This window comes from Triplophysa rosa, unplaced genomic scaffold (assembly GCF_024868665.1).
Source record: "Triplophysa rosa unplaced genomic scaffold, Trosa_1v2 scaffold272_ERROPOS173870+, whole genome shotgun sequence".
Lineage (NCBI taxonomy): Eukaryota > Metazoa > Chordata > Actinopteri > Cypriniformes > Nemacheilidae > Triplophysa > Triplophysa rosa.
This window is the reverse complement of record NW_026634288.1, coordinates 221,188-236,398: the sequence shown is the minus strand read 5'-3', so window position 1 is coordinate 236,398 and position 15,211 is coordinate 221,188. Positions and strand designations below refer to the sequence as shown.

At 43.5% G+C, this 15,211-nt stretch overlaps 3 protein-coding genes across 4 annotated transcripts; 2 read left to right on the top strand and 1 right to left on the bottom strand.

The window, feature by feature from the left end:
* Positions 1-817: 817 nt before the first annotated feature.
* Positions 818-8,421, top strand: rela (v-rel avian reticuloendotheliosis viral oncogene homolog A). The gene is made up of 12 exons (XM_057327696.1): positions 818-981; positions 1,263-1,426; positions 3,234-3,272; positions 3,493-3,626; positions 3,993-4,138; positions 4,306-4,397; positions 5,210-5,344; positions 5,894-5,998; positions 6,088-6,303; positions 6,422-6,499; positions 6,577-6,663; positions 6,749-8,421. The coding sequence occupies exons 1-12, from the start codon at positions 833-835 to the stop codon at positions 7,504-7,506; spliced, it is 2,103 nt and encodes a 700-aa protein (XP_057183679.1). The 5' UTR covers positions 818-832; the 3' UTR covers positions 7,507-8,421.
* Positions 8,422-8,779: 358 nt separating this feature from the next.
* cunh11orf68 (chromosome unknown C11orf68 homolog) lies at positions 8,780-10,536 on the bottom strand. Of its 2 annotated transcripts, none has more exons than XM_057327698.1 (2): positions 10,469-10,536; positions 8,780-9,883 (listed from the first exon to the last, which is right to left on the bottom strand). In XM_057327698.1, exon 2 carries the CDS (start codon positions 9,857-9,859, stop codon positions 9,119-9,121), a length of 741 nt encoding a protein of 246 aa, XP_057183681.1. In that variant the 5' UTR covers positions 9,860-9,883; positions 10,469-10,536; the 3' UTR covers positions 8,780-9,118. The 2 variants fall into 2 exon arrangements, with proteins under 2 accessions (XP_057183681.1, XP_057183682.1); XM_057327699.1 differs by having other exon boundaries at positions 10,408-10,502.
* Positions 10,537-10,652: 116 nt separating this feature from the next.
* Positions 10,653-14,465, top strand: drap1 (DR1-associated protein 1 (negative cofactor 2 alpha)). The gene is made up of 7 exons (XM_057327700.1): positions 10,653-10,821; positions 11,429-11,501; positions 11,797-11,890; positions 12,019-12,141; positions 12,214-12,304; positions 12,793-12,887; positions 13,136-14,465. The coding sequence occupies exons 1-7, from the start codon at positions 10,780-10,782 to the stop codon at positions 13,296-13,298; spliced, it is 681 nt and encodes a 226-aa protein (XP_057183683.1). The 5' UTR covers positions 10,653-10,779; the 3' UTR covers positions 13,299-14,465.
* The last annotated feature ends 746 nt before the right edge of the window (positions 14,466-15,211 follow it).

The window sequence follows — 15,211 nt, the reverse complement described above, 5'->3', positions numbered from 1 at the left end:
GGACTCGATGACTCGAGAGACGAACTAATCATTTCTCTTTCCGGTGTAAGGACTCGGACCGATGACTCGAGAGACGAACTAATCATTTCTCTTTCCGGTGTAAGGACTCGGACCCGATGACTCGAGAGACGAACTTCATTACTGTTTCTGGTACAATGTTGCACATGTGCGGTCAACACAAAATGAACGAATCACTCGCTGAGACACTCGTTACTCCCGAGTCATTTTAAAGATTCGTTCAAAAAGAACGAATCGTTCATGAAAGACCCATCACTAGAATGCATACATAATATTAGAGATGGGACGTTTGACCTTACGCGGCTCTGCTTAGGCTACGGCGTAGGTCCTACGCAGAACCATAAACTGACCTTAAGGCTTCGAAGCCTGTTTTACTCTATTGAAGCATACTGGTTTTAAACTGTGTCGAGGCTTGTATCAAATGTATGTGATCACGTGACCGATGACGTTTGAGGCTTCATACGTCACAATTAAACACCTGAAGCGATGTGACTGATTCAAATCTTTGCCGTGCCTTCATTCCTTACAAGGAGACGCAAAATGCTCTTAATGCGAATCAGAAAATCTAAATCCAGGGATGTCCTTATAATCAGTTCCACCATAAGAAGTATCCACTGAATTGCATATTGCAACATATTTCAAACATTTTACTAGTAAAGTGACATTTCAAAACGTTGTAACGCTTTGACGTGTGGACAATGATTCTCATACTGTAGATACAGCTGGTATTGCTGAGTATTGCTTTTGTGTTAACTGGAATCAACAAGATGTGAATCATTAGAAAGTGGCTTCTATAATTGCAGCTGACCACTAGATGTCACTGGTAGGGTCTGTCTTTGAGGCTTTGAATCATTTTTGGTACAATCAGGGAAAAGCCTCAAAAGCTTCACAAGGCTTCATCTGCCCATCTCTACATAATATTACTCGCGCGTGCGAGAAGAACCTGAGATATCCGTGGATAAGGTCAAATTCGTTCGCAGGAAGTGCATTCTTTAGTTTAGCGCTTACTGCCCTTTTACTGTAATAAAACCGTTGTTTATTGTCGAAAGGATTCAGTGTCACCTGCACGGCGTTGTGTGGCACAATAGGACTGGAAATCGTCTGTTTATGTATTTGTTTATTTGACAGAATTTTTACCGGTTGCCTGTGCCACCGCTTAAAAAAACCCCGGAATCGCCCCTGAATGTGTTTCGTGTGTGTGTGTGTGTGTGTGTGTGTGCGTGCGTGCGTGTGGTGTTTTGTAGGTGCGTCACGCGGGTTTTTCCGCAGGGCGGGGCTTTATGGGACTCTTTCGCTTCGCGGAGGCTCGCGGAAGAAAAGCTTCGTTGCGGTGTTTCTTTAGGGTTGTTAGTTCTTCACCGAAGTCCGGAACCGGCCGACTGCCACCCGACAGACGGTAAAATGGACGGTAAGTGAAGTTTGATCGCCGCGTGCGCGCGCGTTTATTCGTGTCGTGTGCGCGCCTAGAGGTCACTCCCGAACCCAAAGCTCGTGCTCCGGTTCTGCTGTGAAAACGCTTCCGTTCACCGAACACCGAGAAACTCAAGAGTAGTCACCGAGAGACCTATCACTTGATTTAATGACTTCCTGTGTGTGTACATGATTGTGTCTGTGTGTTTGTGTACGTGAGCGTGCTTGTTGCGCGCGCGCGCGCGTGCGTTTGTTACGTTACATCATAAACAGAGTGAAACACGACTTAAAAACGACATTAAAAAGTTGTCCTTTCCATTTGAATCATGTCAACAGGTGTGCGTGCGTGTGCGTGCGTGTTCTTCAGACGCTGAACGTAAGTGGCATGACGTCATGCATACAGAGAACGCTTCACAACATGACGAGAGTCCTCAGCATCTGTCGATCTAAACAAAAACAAACACACTGAACTGTAAATAAAGCCCTGTGTCAGATGGGACTGAGTACACCATCATATTTATTTATATGCTCATCTGACTTTTTAAACGCGTCATAGAATCAAGAATTTCCTCAACATCGTTTTATCCTAATGGTTGTGAAACGGTACACACACACACACACACACACACACCTTTACAACGCAGACATTAGTAGAATGTTCACACTTGTATTATTTGAGAAATGAGAAAACGTTTTTATTGAATTATGCCCTTCGTTCTTCAGAGAAAGTGTTGTTGGTTTGGCACAGAATGAGGCGATCAGAGTGCCCCCTGGACACTTCACATTCTGTCATGATTTATAGGATTGTTTCTGCAGTACTGAGCTCATTTAACAGTGAAATCCTGTGTTTAGGACAGCTGATTGTTAAACGCATGTCATCGGTGATTTTCATTCATTTATGACGTGTGCTGATGTTTCTTGTGTTTGCTCAGTGATGATGATGATGTGTTGTTCTGTTGAGTTACTCAGATGTTTGTTAAGTGTATAATCAAAATAACTTCACTGGTTTCAGTTGAGTAGACTAGCAGCCGCACATGCAGCTCACTTCTCTTTTATGTCTATAGTCATCATCACACAAACATGGATGGATTATGTGTGACCAGTGTTCTTATAGAGAGTTTGGGGTCGGGATTTTGTCCCGCTGCGTTTGATCATTTTATCTCTTAAAACTCATCTTTAAGCATCGAAATAGCATATGTAAACGTTTGTTCATGTCATAATTCATTCCTCGTGCCTTAAAATGACTTGAATGCAACTGGACTTCATTGAGTATGCGTTGATTGATGAATATGCGAATGAGTCCCCGCCTCCGTCCAGTGGCTGAGCTCTGAGCACTGATTATAGGGACATTCCACGCGTGTGCTCGTGTTTCAGAAACGACACAGTCTATGTGCCATCCTTACATATCTATGGCTGAAATCTGTTAACGTGATTGGTTACGGGGCTATGATGTCATAAACAGAGGCTGCATTTTTGAAACTGTCTCTGGTTAACTGCAGTTTTATGGAGAAAACACCACGCAGACATACCCTATAAACAACATTAAAAACTTGATTTTCACCGACTTGAAATTCAAAATACATTGTTCTTAACATTAACAGTGAAAGTGATGTCATTTCATGTCGTCATTCTCATGTTTGTTGTGTCGTGTTACGGAGCAGTAAATAATATTCCGATCAGAGTTTGTTGTGTGTTATTTCTGTGTAGTTTGTCAGGATGATGATGATATTTCTGGTGTATACCGTTGTGCATCTGTCGGTTCATGTGTGATGTATTGTAATGTTGTGTTCAATTCGTTCTTTCAGGGCTCTTTCACACCTGGGCGCAGCCCACCGTGGCTCAAGGTAAAGAACGACTCTGTGTGTTAGACTGAAAGTACACATTTGTATTTTTTGGCTATACACGTGAATGAATGTGTTTGTTTGTAAGTGACTCGTGTCATAAACGTGCACCGTACGCCTCGTGTGATGTAGACGAGCGGTTTAGAATCACGTCACATTATAATCAGAATCTGGATGGATGGGCCTGGGTCTTCAGTCTCGTGTGGTGTGTGTGTTTCTCCAGGTCCGTATGTAGAGATCATCGAGCAGCCGAAGGCGCGAGGGATGCGTTTCCGTTATAAATGTGAGGGTCGATCTGCCGGGAGTATACCTGGAGAAAAGAGCAATGATACCACCAAAACACACCCCGCCGTCAAGGTGAATTTACACACACACGCACGCGCACCACTCGACATGAATTCTGTCTGCTTATGCATTCATTACATATTACATTATACTTGTAATCGAATTGATGTGAGTGATTCTATTTATTAATAAAACATCATCAGAACAGTGAGAAATCACACAGATCCTTACACCTATTCACCTCTGATCATTATCAACAATACAACAAGATTGAAAAAATCTTGACAATAGTCATGTAAAATAAATGTTTTTGTCATAGCTATTATTCCCGGCTGTCTGATTTCTTCATTACATGAATCTTAATTGTTGTGGGTGTGTACATTTCCGTACGTATGAGATGATTGTGTTTCATGTGTTCATGATTTGTTCTCTTCATAGGTTCATCATTACAGCGGTCCGCTGAGAGTGAGAATCTCACTGGTGACCAAGAATCAGCCGTATAAACCTCACCCACACGAGCTGGTGGGCAAAGACTGTAAACATGGATATTATGAGGCTGATTTACAGGAGCGACGCATTCACAGGTGAATTTACCTGAAGTGTGTGTGTGTGTGTGTGTGTGATGTTTTTGGTCAGCTCTATATTTAGATCGTTACTTCTTCCTGTTTGAGCCGCCAACAGAAACTGAAATGTTTCCAGAAGACGTTGAATTTTTCCGTCCTTGGGTTTGATTGGCGTGTGTGTGTTTCAGTTTCCAGAATCTGGGGATTCAGTGCGTTAAGAAAAAGGACGTGGGAGAAGCTGTGTCCTGTCGACTACAAACACAAAACAACCCGTTTAACAGTACGTCACGCGCACACACACTAAACCTAAAAAGAACAACCCAGTTTACTAGAGTGAAACATGTTTTTTTCATGAAGATTGAGATTTTGTTGCTTTGGTATTATCATTTTCTATCTGACATTTTGGTTCAAATGGAGTTATTCACATATTTTTATTCCGTGACAACTTATTTACATGATGTGATTTACGTCGTGTGCATTTTGAAAACAAAACTAGAGAGTCAATGGAATGCAAACACTTTGAAGCGCAATATCTCCAAAGAGCTCCGAATGCAGATAGAACCGAATAATCCTGCGGTGATGATTTGTTGAGTAGGTTTGTTTTGTTGTGATCATTTCGTTGAATATTTGTGTGTTGTGTGCGGTTAGATAGATGTTAACATGAGATCTTCACCTGTCCAGTAAGTAGAGGACCAGTGTGTGCTTTTTTGGAGGATCTATGGACAGAAATGCAATATAATATACATAACTATGTGTTCAGAGGTGTATAAAGACTTAACATAATGAAGCGTTATGTGTGTATTATTTTAGAACATACATACATACACCACGGGTCTCCCTACAGGGAATTCATCATGTTGTTTCTACAGAAGCCCTAAACTGACAAACAGAACGCGTTTCTTAAATACATGATCTCCTTCGACAAAGAAGTGAACACGTGACGTGATCTTAGTTCTGTGCTTCGAAGGGAGGGGGCGGGGTTGGTTGCAATTTCTCAACCTCACCACTAGATGCTGCTAAAATCTCCACACTGCTCCTTTAAACCGTATATCAGATTGTGTTGGTATCAGAGCTCCTGTCTTCTGTTTTCAGTTCCTGAAGCTAAGATCTGGGAGGAGGAGTTTGATCTGAACGCCGTACGGCTGTGTTTTCAGGTGTTCATCACTCTGCCCAGCGGTGATCTGTTTCGTCTGGAGCCCGTCGTCTCTCAGCCCATCTATGACAACAGTCAGTTAACATTAAAACATCCCAATCTTTCTGTTTGAAGTTTTATTTTAGGGCCTTTTTATGCCTTTATTGCGACAGGACAGTAGAGAGCTGACAGCACTCTGGAGACGGTCACCGTGAGCGCGATGTGTCGGCAAGCTAACCACAGGGCTATCAGCACCGACTCAGTCCTGTTTTATACACGTTCATGAGTACATTTCTACATGAAGATGTACATGAGCTATTCGAGAAATCCCACAACTACATGATCAGAATAGTTTTTAAGAACACTTCTTTTTGTTCCTGTATATTATCATTTTGACTTGTCATTAAGAGTATTAACACAATTCAAGACTTTGATGAAACAGTATGCCGCGGTAAAAGCCCACAGCAATTCGTTTCATATGAAACCGTGATATTGTGACTTGCACGTGTATGAAAGAGTTGACTGTTAGATGAATCGGTGAAATATGAACGCTTTTTTATTGAAGTGTAACGGCATGGGTGTGTGTATGGAGTGTAGGCGTGTTGTGTAACGTGACGCGTGTGTGTGTTTGTGTGTCCGCTCAGGAGCTCCAAACACGGCTGAGCTGAAGATCTGTCGAGTGAACAGAAACTCCGGCACCTGTCGAGGAGGAGACGAGATCTTTCTTCTGTGTGATAAAGTACAGAAGGGTGCGTGTTAGCATCAGCGCAGCGTCACGTGTTCACACGTGTGTGTTAGAATCACATTGACGCGCATCTGTAATCTCTCTGACCCTCAGAGGACATCGAGGTGAGGTTTTTCTGGGACTCGTGGGAGAGCAAAGGATTGTTCTCGCAGGCTGACGTTCACAGACAGGTGGCCATCGTGTTCCGCACGCCGGCGTACCGCGACACCAACCTGACGGAACCCGTGCGTGTGAAAATGCAGCTGCGCCGGCCGTCTGATCGAGAGGTCAGCGAACCCATGGACTTCCAGTACCTGCCCGCAGATCCAGGTCAGATCATCTCCATATTCTCCTGATACATGACGTCACGGGCGAAAACTCACTGATGTTGACAAGACTTTGATCGTTGGGTCATCAGTGAACGTCTCGTGTGTTTTGTGTTGAGCAGATGAGCACAGAATCCTGGAGAAGAGAAAGAGAACGGAAGGAATGCTGCAAAACCTCAAACTCAACAGCATCATTTCAGGTCTGAATTCACAGGCGTTAACAAACAAGACCAGTGAAAGCGCGTGCCTGTTTTTAACCTTCGAGTTTTGTGTTCAGGTTCATCCGGTCCCGCGGACAGACGGCCGTTCACCACAGCCAAAAGATCTCTAGCCAAACCTGTAGCCGCGAGTGGGCTCCTGACAGGTAAATCACACACACACACACACACACGTTTCTTTACATCTGAGAGCGAGTGAATACAGAATACAGACGGAAATGTGTCTTTCAGCTTCAGCCGTGTCTGGAGGTCCATCAGTGAAGGCGTCTCATCCGTTCTTCAGCGCGACTCCTGGTCATCTGTTTGCTCCGTCCTCTCAGAGCTCACTCAAAGCCGAGCCGTGCGCGTCCGCCGGAGACACGTGGCCGTTCCTCAGCACCTTGGTCGATCCTCAGCTCAAAGCCAGCGCGACTCAAGACTTCCCCACCGTCAACCTGTCCGACCTACACGACTTTCCCTTCAGCAACTTCGCCGCACGGCCACAAGATCAGATCAACGCAGCCGGCGGAGGCGACGGTGTCGGCGGCACAGCGGTGTCACAAGACGCGCAGAATGCGTTCGGCGGCGGACCCTTCAGGGTCGATCCCTCCCTGACCGAAGACTTTCCTGAGTTCCCCAGCTTCTCCGAAGTGCAAGGCTCTGACGTGGAGAACATCAACATCGAGGAGATCCAGGCGCTGCTGGGTCAGAGCGGACTCTCTGCTGAAGGAGGACTCGCCATGGCAACCTCATCAGTCATGGGCAAGTCTGCGGACGCGCCGGAACAGTCCGCCAATCCTGCCGGGAACGGCTCCGCCTGGATGCCCCTCCCCCCGAGCATTGCCAGCTACATAAATCACGAGAACATGATTGACAGTCCGCAGGCTCCGCCCCCCGGGTCCTCTGTACTGGAGGACTTCGAAATGATCAGTTCCATGGATGAAGATCGTCTCATGTCCATCTTGACCAGCAACAACCAAGTGGGCTTTCAGCCTGGACATCCCACCTAATTGCTGAAGTGGAGAAACGTTTTTATCTGGACATTCAGGTGACTCTTACCTGTCAGAACATGTGGTGGGGGGTCTCATGTAGTGCCTTAAGTTTAAAGTCACCATCGGACATCAATGTACAGCTTCTCTGCAGACAGTGACGCGTACAGCCTGACAAACACAGTTGCCTTGGAAACCAGCGCAGCCAATCATCGTGAACTGAAAATTTTGCATTATTGCCAAGTGACGTTTAGAGATTTATAACCTGCACTGAACAAGAGTTACAGTAAAATATCACCCACGTGAGAAAATACTGTGGTATACTTTCATATTTACTACAGTAAACTTTACGTACATTACTCTGTATGATACGGCGGTATACTTCATTACAATACTGTACTATAGAAAACTGTAGTGGTTTTAAATCAACACTGAAGTATACCACAGTATTTTTCATGTGGGTTCTTAAAATTGAAATGAAATTTAAAAAATGACCATTTATTTACTTACACTTGGGTAGTTGACAAACATCCCGCACGTGTGTGTCTTATGGTGTGACAGCAAAAATTAAGAAAACAAACTGTCAGTTATATATTCTTTATATTATTATTATTTATGTTTATAATATAAAATAAAATAACAACGAGGATTTGTAATAAATGAATTGATTGTGAATGCAAGACATCAAGCGTTCACTGTTGGGTTTGATAAACACAGTGATGTTCTCTCTATAAGCAGACAGCGCACACGTCATCATTTTTTCTGGCCTGTAATGAAGTTTGGTGTCAATGTTCTGTCTGTGACGGTTGTGTTTTTGACTGGTTTAACATCATCTTCTGCCTGTGCACTTGTAAAAGATTTGAGCTGTAAACCTGTCACCTGTCACTCTCGATGCTTTGCTCAGTATGTGATCTTATTAAACACACGTGTATAGTTTTGTTGAGTTCCGTTCTGTCAGAAGTGAGCAACATTAAGCTGTAAATTCATCAGTGTTATGCAGTAATACTAATAATAATGAAGGAAACGCTCTTCGCTTTTGTCACAAACATGTTTACTTCAGTTTGCTCTGAACTGACACACGCTAAAATAAAGCTGTGTTTGCAACTCGCACGCAAGAGAAAACCAATTTAAACCTGATGACATTGTACTATATAAGTTAATCCAGACATAAATGTTTGTTTGTGACAGTTAAATATGTTCACGTCTTTCAGAAAAGAACTAAGTGGGTTCCGTGTACAAATTCAATCTAGTTTTGTACGATGTTTAGAGCCGTAATAAAGATCAATGTTCAGAGAAAAGTTTGCAGCTTGTTTATCGGACATTATATGTTGAAGTTTAAACAAACACTCTGAAAGAACAAAAAAACAACGGTTTCATTGAACACGTTTGCATCTTTCAATAACAACAGCAGGCGTTTAAAGCCCTTAACTTTAATCATTGTGTATTCTCTTGATTTGAACCTGCTAACATGCAGCTCTGTGACTGGAATGCGACAATAATTGAGTGTGTCCAAAACAAAAGCGTTCAAGGACCGTCCGGCTCTCGTCGTCCTCGGCGCGACCGTCAGGCCGTACAGAGAGTCTCCGCCACGAGGCGCAAAACAGAGTAATGTTCGGCTTCATAGCTGTGACTTCTAGGTGACTTCCAGATTGGTGACCTTGTTGACAACGTGAGAGCGGCGAGGAACACTCTCCAGATCAAACATGCTCTCGTAGATGGTCGGACAGAGTTTCCAGCGGTTGTTGCGGTAGATTCCCAGATACGAGTAGACGTCAGGTTTATAGTAGAGGACGCACTTGACCCCCGCCGCCCGGATGGCAGCGTCCAGACTCATCACCTGCTCTTCGTCCGTGAAGTTCCTGTTGTAGGCGCAGATCACGTGTTTGGCGTCCGATTGGGGATCTCTGGGGCTCACTTTGGCAGAGCAGATCTTGCCGTCCAGCGTGGACCTGGCGATGCACTCCCAGGCGCGGTCCACTTTGAAGCCGGTGTGCAAATGCATGAGCCACTTGCCCACCAGCACGTTATGGTTCAACGCCAGCTCCTTGATGATGTGAAAGGTGATGCTTCGGCCGCTGTCCAGCAGCAACTCCCAGCTGTCCTGGAGACCCTCCACATCCGCAGCGTCCTTGCACGAGGTGGGCCCGTGCACGGCGATCCAGCCCACCGGGCCGGAACCTCCTTCGTTTCGGTAGCGACTGACCTGTGAGGGTCTGTTGGACTCTAGCCATCCGTTGAATTCGGCTCGGGGGTTTTTCCGGCCATCGAAAACGATCCAGGGGTCCATATCCGCCGCCATGGCCTCTGCGGCGTAATCCTCCGCAGAGAAAACCTCTGACCTCTCGGCCTGGTCAGCGTGATCTCCTTCTTCCATTCTGTTGCTCTGCACGTGCGTCTTCTGTGAAATTACAAACAAAAATGCCAAGATTTTCACATCATATACTGCGTGTGACTCATCCCTAACTAAAGACAAATGGGGATCAACAAAGCTGTGCATTGAACAACCTGTTTGGCTCATTATAGAAAGGCATATTGAAGAGAACTTAAGTTTATTTCCAAAACTTAACATTGTTCAAAAATCATGTTTTTTTTTATTGTGCATTCCAATTAATATCAATCCAACTGCAGTTGATTGGTTTTTATTTAAGCCTTAACAACTCAAAATATACAGCTAACAAAATAAAACGTGAATTTTGAAAAATGTTAAAAACGGAGTTATCTCATTTTGGAAACAAACTCTTCATATATTTCTGTGTGTCTATTTGTTTATCTTAACATATATACGCATCTCTCTGTCATCTTAATTTGTCTGTGTTGACATCCTATCTTTTAATCCTGTGAAATCTCGCGATACGTTCAAATATAAACTATGTATCAGATATGCAATGCTATAAAACAACACATGCTTTTTCACAAACGCACATATTGCCACTTTAAACGATTTCGTGTAGATAAAACACATTATTAAAGTGTAAATTCTCACTCTGCTGAGTCACTGAACTCGCGCGTGCCTCAACACTTCCGACTTCCGGTCGAGATTCGAACTTTATTTAAACTCGCGAAGGCACACGTCAGCGCGCGAAAGCTCGTCGTAAAACAGCGAGAAGCGGCGCAGAAAACATTCAACGAATTCGCCGTAAAACGCCGATCAAACTCGCAGACGCGCACTGATGGCGCTTTAAAGACTCCGGCGGCGCGTCGCGGGACTTCAATATTCGACATTTATCACGTTTATAACGGCAGGCTGACGGAACCGAGCTCGAGCCGCCGGTACCGGTCCGAATCTCTGCCGATATGCCGAGCAAGAAGAAGAAATACAACTCCAGATTCCCTCCGGTGAGACACCTTACACCCTCACATTACACATATAGAACTAAATCAACCTTTCAAAGAGCTTGCGGTGTGTAACTGTATCTTTGTGAGATGAAGAAGCTTTATTTCTAGTGAGATTAGTAACAGAGTCGCACACATTCAGTCAGTCAGCCAGTTAGCCGCTAGCATGCTAACACGAATGTGTCTGATCATTCATCTGCAATGTGATGTTTTAATTAGATATAACTCGCCAGTTTTAATTCAGATTATGTTTTGGTTAAATATTTGATCAAACACTAGAGATGAACTTCATTTACTCCCTTAATGAGCTTCACTTTTTCAGTGTGAGAATGTTAGCACTCATGCTAGTGTGTGTAGGATTTAAAGTGTAATTGAAGGTCTTCCAGTACTGTCAGATCAGACCTATCATCCCGTTTCCACAAGATGTGGCCAACCCTGATCTGAATGACAGTTTACAGAACCACTTCAGATTCTTCATCTGCATCTGCATCTGTTGTTGACATGTGACGATAAACATCACGCATGACTGCTCTTCATCTCTGTGTGATGATGTGTGTCAGTTTCACATCACGTGGTGTGTATCTTCATCAGTGTCTCTGTGTGGTTGCAGGCCAGGATTAAGAAAATCATGCAGACGGATGAAGAAATAGGCAAAGTGGCGGCTGCGGTTCCAGTTATCATCTGTATCCTGAAACTGTCAGCGGTGTCCTCTCATCATTCACCTGATGACTGCTGTTTTCTCTCTCTCTCTCTCTCTCTCTCTCTCTCTCTCTTTAGTTTCATATGTTGTAAATATGTCGTTCTGCACATCTCTGGACTTGAGCAGGTTTCCAGTGACGAGTAAATAATCTGAATGGAAAATGCTGTGCAGTTTCACACAATCACAGCCAAGCAGGGCAGTTTCTTTTTAAATCGTTAAAACTAGCGTTGCAGTGTTGTCTGGTCATCAAATCTGGCTTTCCTTAATCGTGAATCGAGCTCGCGCTCTTGAGCTGTTTCTGGAGTCTCTGCTGACAAAGGCTTGTCACGTCACCCAATCACGTAACGCCAAAACCATGACCACGTCACACCTGTAAGTCACGTGACTCTCGTTACAGGCCGTCTTCATTTCAGCTGTCTCATTTCCTCGTGCCCGTGTGTGTGTGTGTGTGTGTGTGTGTGTGTGTGTGTGTGTGTGTGTGTGTGTGTGTGTGTGTGTAGTAAACAGTGCATAGAACTGGAGCAACAGTTTGACTTCCTGAAGGATCTGGTGGCAACAGTGCCCGACATGCAGGGAGAGGGGGAGGAGAACCACACGGAGGGAGCGGAGAAGATCCCACGCAGGTCAGATCCCATCATCCTCCGTTCAGCCCATCTGCGCTGTGTTGTGTCTGATTGGGTTGTCGGTGTTTTCAGAGGTCGTAAGCCCGGCTCGGGACGCAAGAACGGCGGCACCGGTGCGAAGGCCAAAGACAAGAAACTGTCTGGAACGGAATCGGAGCAAGAGGTAAAAGCTTTTCCTTCACTCACGAGCAGGCTGTATTATTACTGTAAAGCAGCACTAACTGTTCATTAGTGAAAAGCGCTACAGAAAGACTTTTGAGTTGATTCGTAGTCATGATGAAACCAAAGTCCGTTTAGGGAAGCTGTGCCACTCGGCGGCCATGTTTGCAACGGGCCTCCGTGCAGTTATTACGTCATTCAAACAAGACATGAATGGAAATACCGATGTTTCTACAATCGCCGGCTAAAATCTCATTTAAACGACATATTTAAAAACAACATTTAAAAATGACATAAACCGTACCATAACGTTTTTTCTTATGATCAAATTGCGCTTAAAAACAACATTTTTCATGTTGCTGTAGATTCTAAACATGCGCAAAAGCTTGGCTAGATCTCCCCATTCATTTCAATGGCAGTGACGCATCTTGTTAGTATGAATATGTTTGATGAAACTCACGGCAGTATTAATGTGATGTGATGTGTTGTCAGGATGAGTCTGATGACAGCGAGTCTGATGTGGAGGAGGAGGAGGAGGAGGAGGAGCGGCAGCACACGTCTCACACCAGCTCTGGACTCTTTCACAGGTACATCTGCATGAAATCTATGCTTTATATCTTCACAGCATCATTTCAGCGTCACGTTTTCCCATAGGTCTGTGAGAAACGTGTGAAGATTTGACTTTACCAGAGTAAAGCTCCTGTAATGTAAACGCCTTCATGGAGTATTATGCTAGTAATGTAACTTGAAAGTTATTTCTCTAATCCAATGATTCTTGATGAGTATCTAGATTCTAGATTGTGCTGCTATATCATTTTTCTCATTTTCTCTTCAGTCAGGACATGACTCCTCAGTACACGCCCATCGGAGCCCAGCCGGGTGTCCACACCATGCCCGCGTTCGCCCCTCACCCGTCACTCATGGGCATGGCCCCGCCCCCTCCAGCACCCCTGCCGCAGAAGAATGAAGACGACGACGACGAAGATTATGACTCTTAGCTCAGTTTTACATTCATTTTCTTCAGTTCTTTTTGGCTGCGTGAGGTACAGGAAAGAGTTTTTACTAAGCAGCAGAGCTCATAGCTGTCACGCCGCCACGTCACGGGAAGATGAATCGCTTCTATATTAGCTGTTTTAATTTTTTTTAACTCTTATTTTATTGTTAAGGAACAGTTATGGTAAACTGGAGATTGGCACCTCGTGATTCCCCTCAGTTTTTCTTTTTTTGGAGAATGACCCTGAAAGCAAGAACGTGGTTTTGTAGATTTACCCCGAGTACTTTTTTTTTTTTTGCACTTTTGGTTGTAGTTTGTTGGTCTTTTCCTCCTCAAGCAGTCACTCTGCTCTTTAGTTTTTGTTGTTCATGTTAAAGTGAAAGGAAACCCCGGTGGGTCATTCATAGGAGAAATTTGCTTTGGTTTCATTAGCGAATGTTACAGAGCGGCCCGAGGCGTCATTGCTGTTCGTGAATTGTTCAGCAAGGGATTGCGGATTGTTTGGTTCTTTTTATTTTGTGAATGTATATTTTTAAAGCTAGTTTTATGATTCCAGTGTTTTCTCTGGGTTTTCAGTGCAGAACTGTGCTAAACTCACTCAGTGTGTCACAAAACACAATCCGTTGATGTTTCTCTGCTTTTCTTCTGTTTCTTGGATGAAAGTGTCTTGATTTCAAAGCGTGTCATGGATGAAGATGTTTTAAAGGTTTTTGTTTCTTCTGAATCATCGTTGATGATGCACATTTCTATAAATCGTTTCTCTCTTCTTTTATAACTTTTAGACTCTTTTTAATGTTTGCTGTGTTGTTGGAGAGACACGTGGCTTTCTCATGTCTAAATGTGTACAGTCAGGCTGTATGTTGAATTTTAACATTCTCTTGATTTTGTATGAGTGAAATAAAATGTGAGGTTTCAGTATTTTGCTCCTTTAATACTGCTTTAATCCGCTTGTTTCTAGAATTGAGGTCTTACATTTCGAACATCACATTTTTAAGGCTCAGGTTGTCAGCTTTACTCTTTTTGGCTCCTCGACATGTCACCAAATTGTTTCTGGTACAAAAATGTTTCATCCGTGTGAATAATGATCTTTATTACTGCAGGCTGCAGGGAACACGATCACCTCACTTTTCAGCCCAAAATAAAGCACATGCCTTTGATATGTTTTATTCTTTGTGTATGGTTTTGTGCTGCACACAGGTGACGTTTTTAAAACAATGATAGTCCGTCAGAACATGTGAGATGTTAACATCACTCACTCTCCATGGTTTATTCATAGCCTTCAATAATAGGATGTGATGAAAGAAATCTGTTTCATTTCTAGTTTAATGAACCACAATAATAACTGGAACGAATAAATCGATCCTGTAATATTACTGCATAACAACATACAGTCACGGTGAATTAACAACAGGCTTGATTTTCTGTAAATACTTCAAATTGGAGTTTAATAGCAGAAAAACAATAAATCAACATTTGCAGAATACATATGAAATTCATTTTACAATCATGTATCCTCACAATAACACAACAGTGTAAGTAAGGGATTATGTACAGGCATTGTTCGCACTGGGTCTTGTGTCTCACTGAAGGGGTTTATTTCAGGATAACAGCCGGCTGCTTGTACATTATCCCGCTTATTACACGGCTACTTGCCACATGAGAAATAAACTGGACATGAAATGTGAACTTGAAATATTTGATTAGCTAATTTTTACAGAATGCAGACCTTCCGCGAGGAAAAGCCGTTTACTATGGATTTTAAGGTAAGAAACGACGTTCAGATGTCTCGAACAGGCAATTTGATTAAATCATTTGTAAATATATATTTATATTTAATTGGTCAAAAAACCTGTCAAAATGGTTTGCTGCATCCGGGTTACCGTGTGTTATTAGTTTTGAGCGGTTGTTATTTGGGAA

Excerpts from the sequence above, each read along its gene's own strand:
- drap1 (XM_057327700.1), top strand. The coding sequence starts at position 10,780 with ATGCCGAGCAAGAAGAAGAAATACAACTCCAGATTCCCTCCG. Across the intron at positions 10,822-11,428 it reads ACAACTCCAGATTCCCTCCG|GCCAGGATTAAGAAAATCAT; the intron begins GTGAGACACCTT and ends GTGTGGTTGCAG. Across the intron at positions 11,891-12,018 it reads ACCATGACCACGTCACACCT|TAAACAGTGCATAGAACTGG; the intron begins GTAAGTCACGTG and ends GTGTGTGTGTAG.
- rela (XM_057327696.1), top strand. The coding sequence starts at position 833 with ATGTCACTGGTAGGGTCTGTCTTTGAGGCTTTGAATCATTTTTGGTAC. Across the intron at positions 3,627-3,992 it reads AAACACACCCCGCCGTCAAG|GTTCATCATTACAGCGGTCC; the intron begins GTGAATTTACAC and ends TTCTCTTCATAG. Across the intron at positions 5,345-5,893 it reads TCAGCCCATCTATGACAACA|GAGCTCCAAACACGGCTGAG; the intron begins GTCAGTTAACAT and ends GTGTCCGCTCAG.
- cunh11orf68 (XM_057327698.1), bottom strand. The coding sequence starts at position 9,859 with ATGGAAGAAGGAGATCACGCTGACCAGGCCGAGAGGTCAGAGGTTTTC.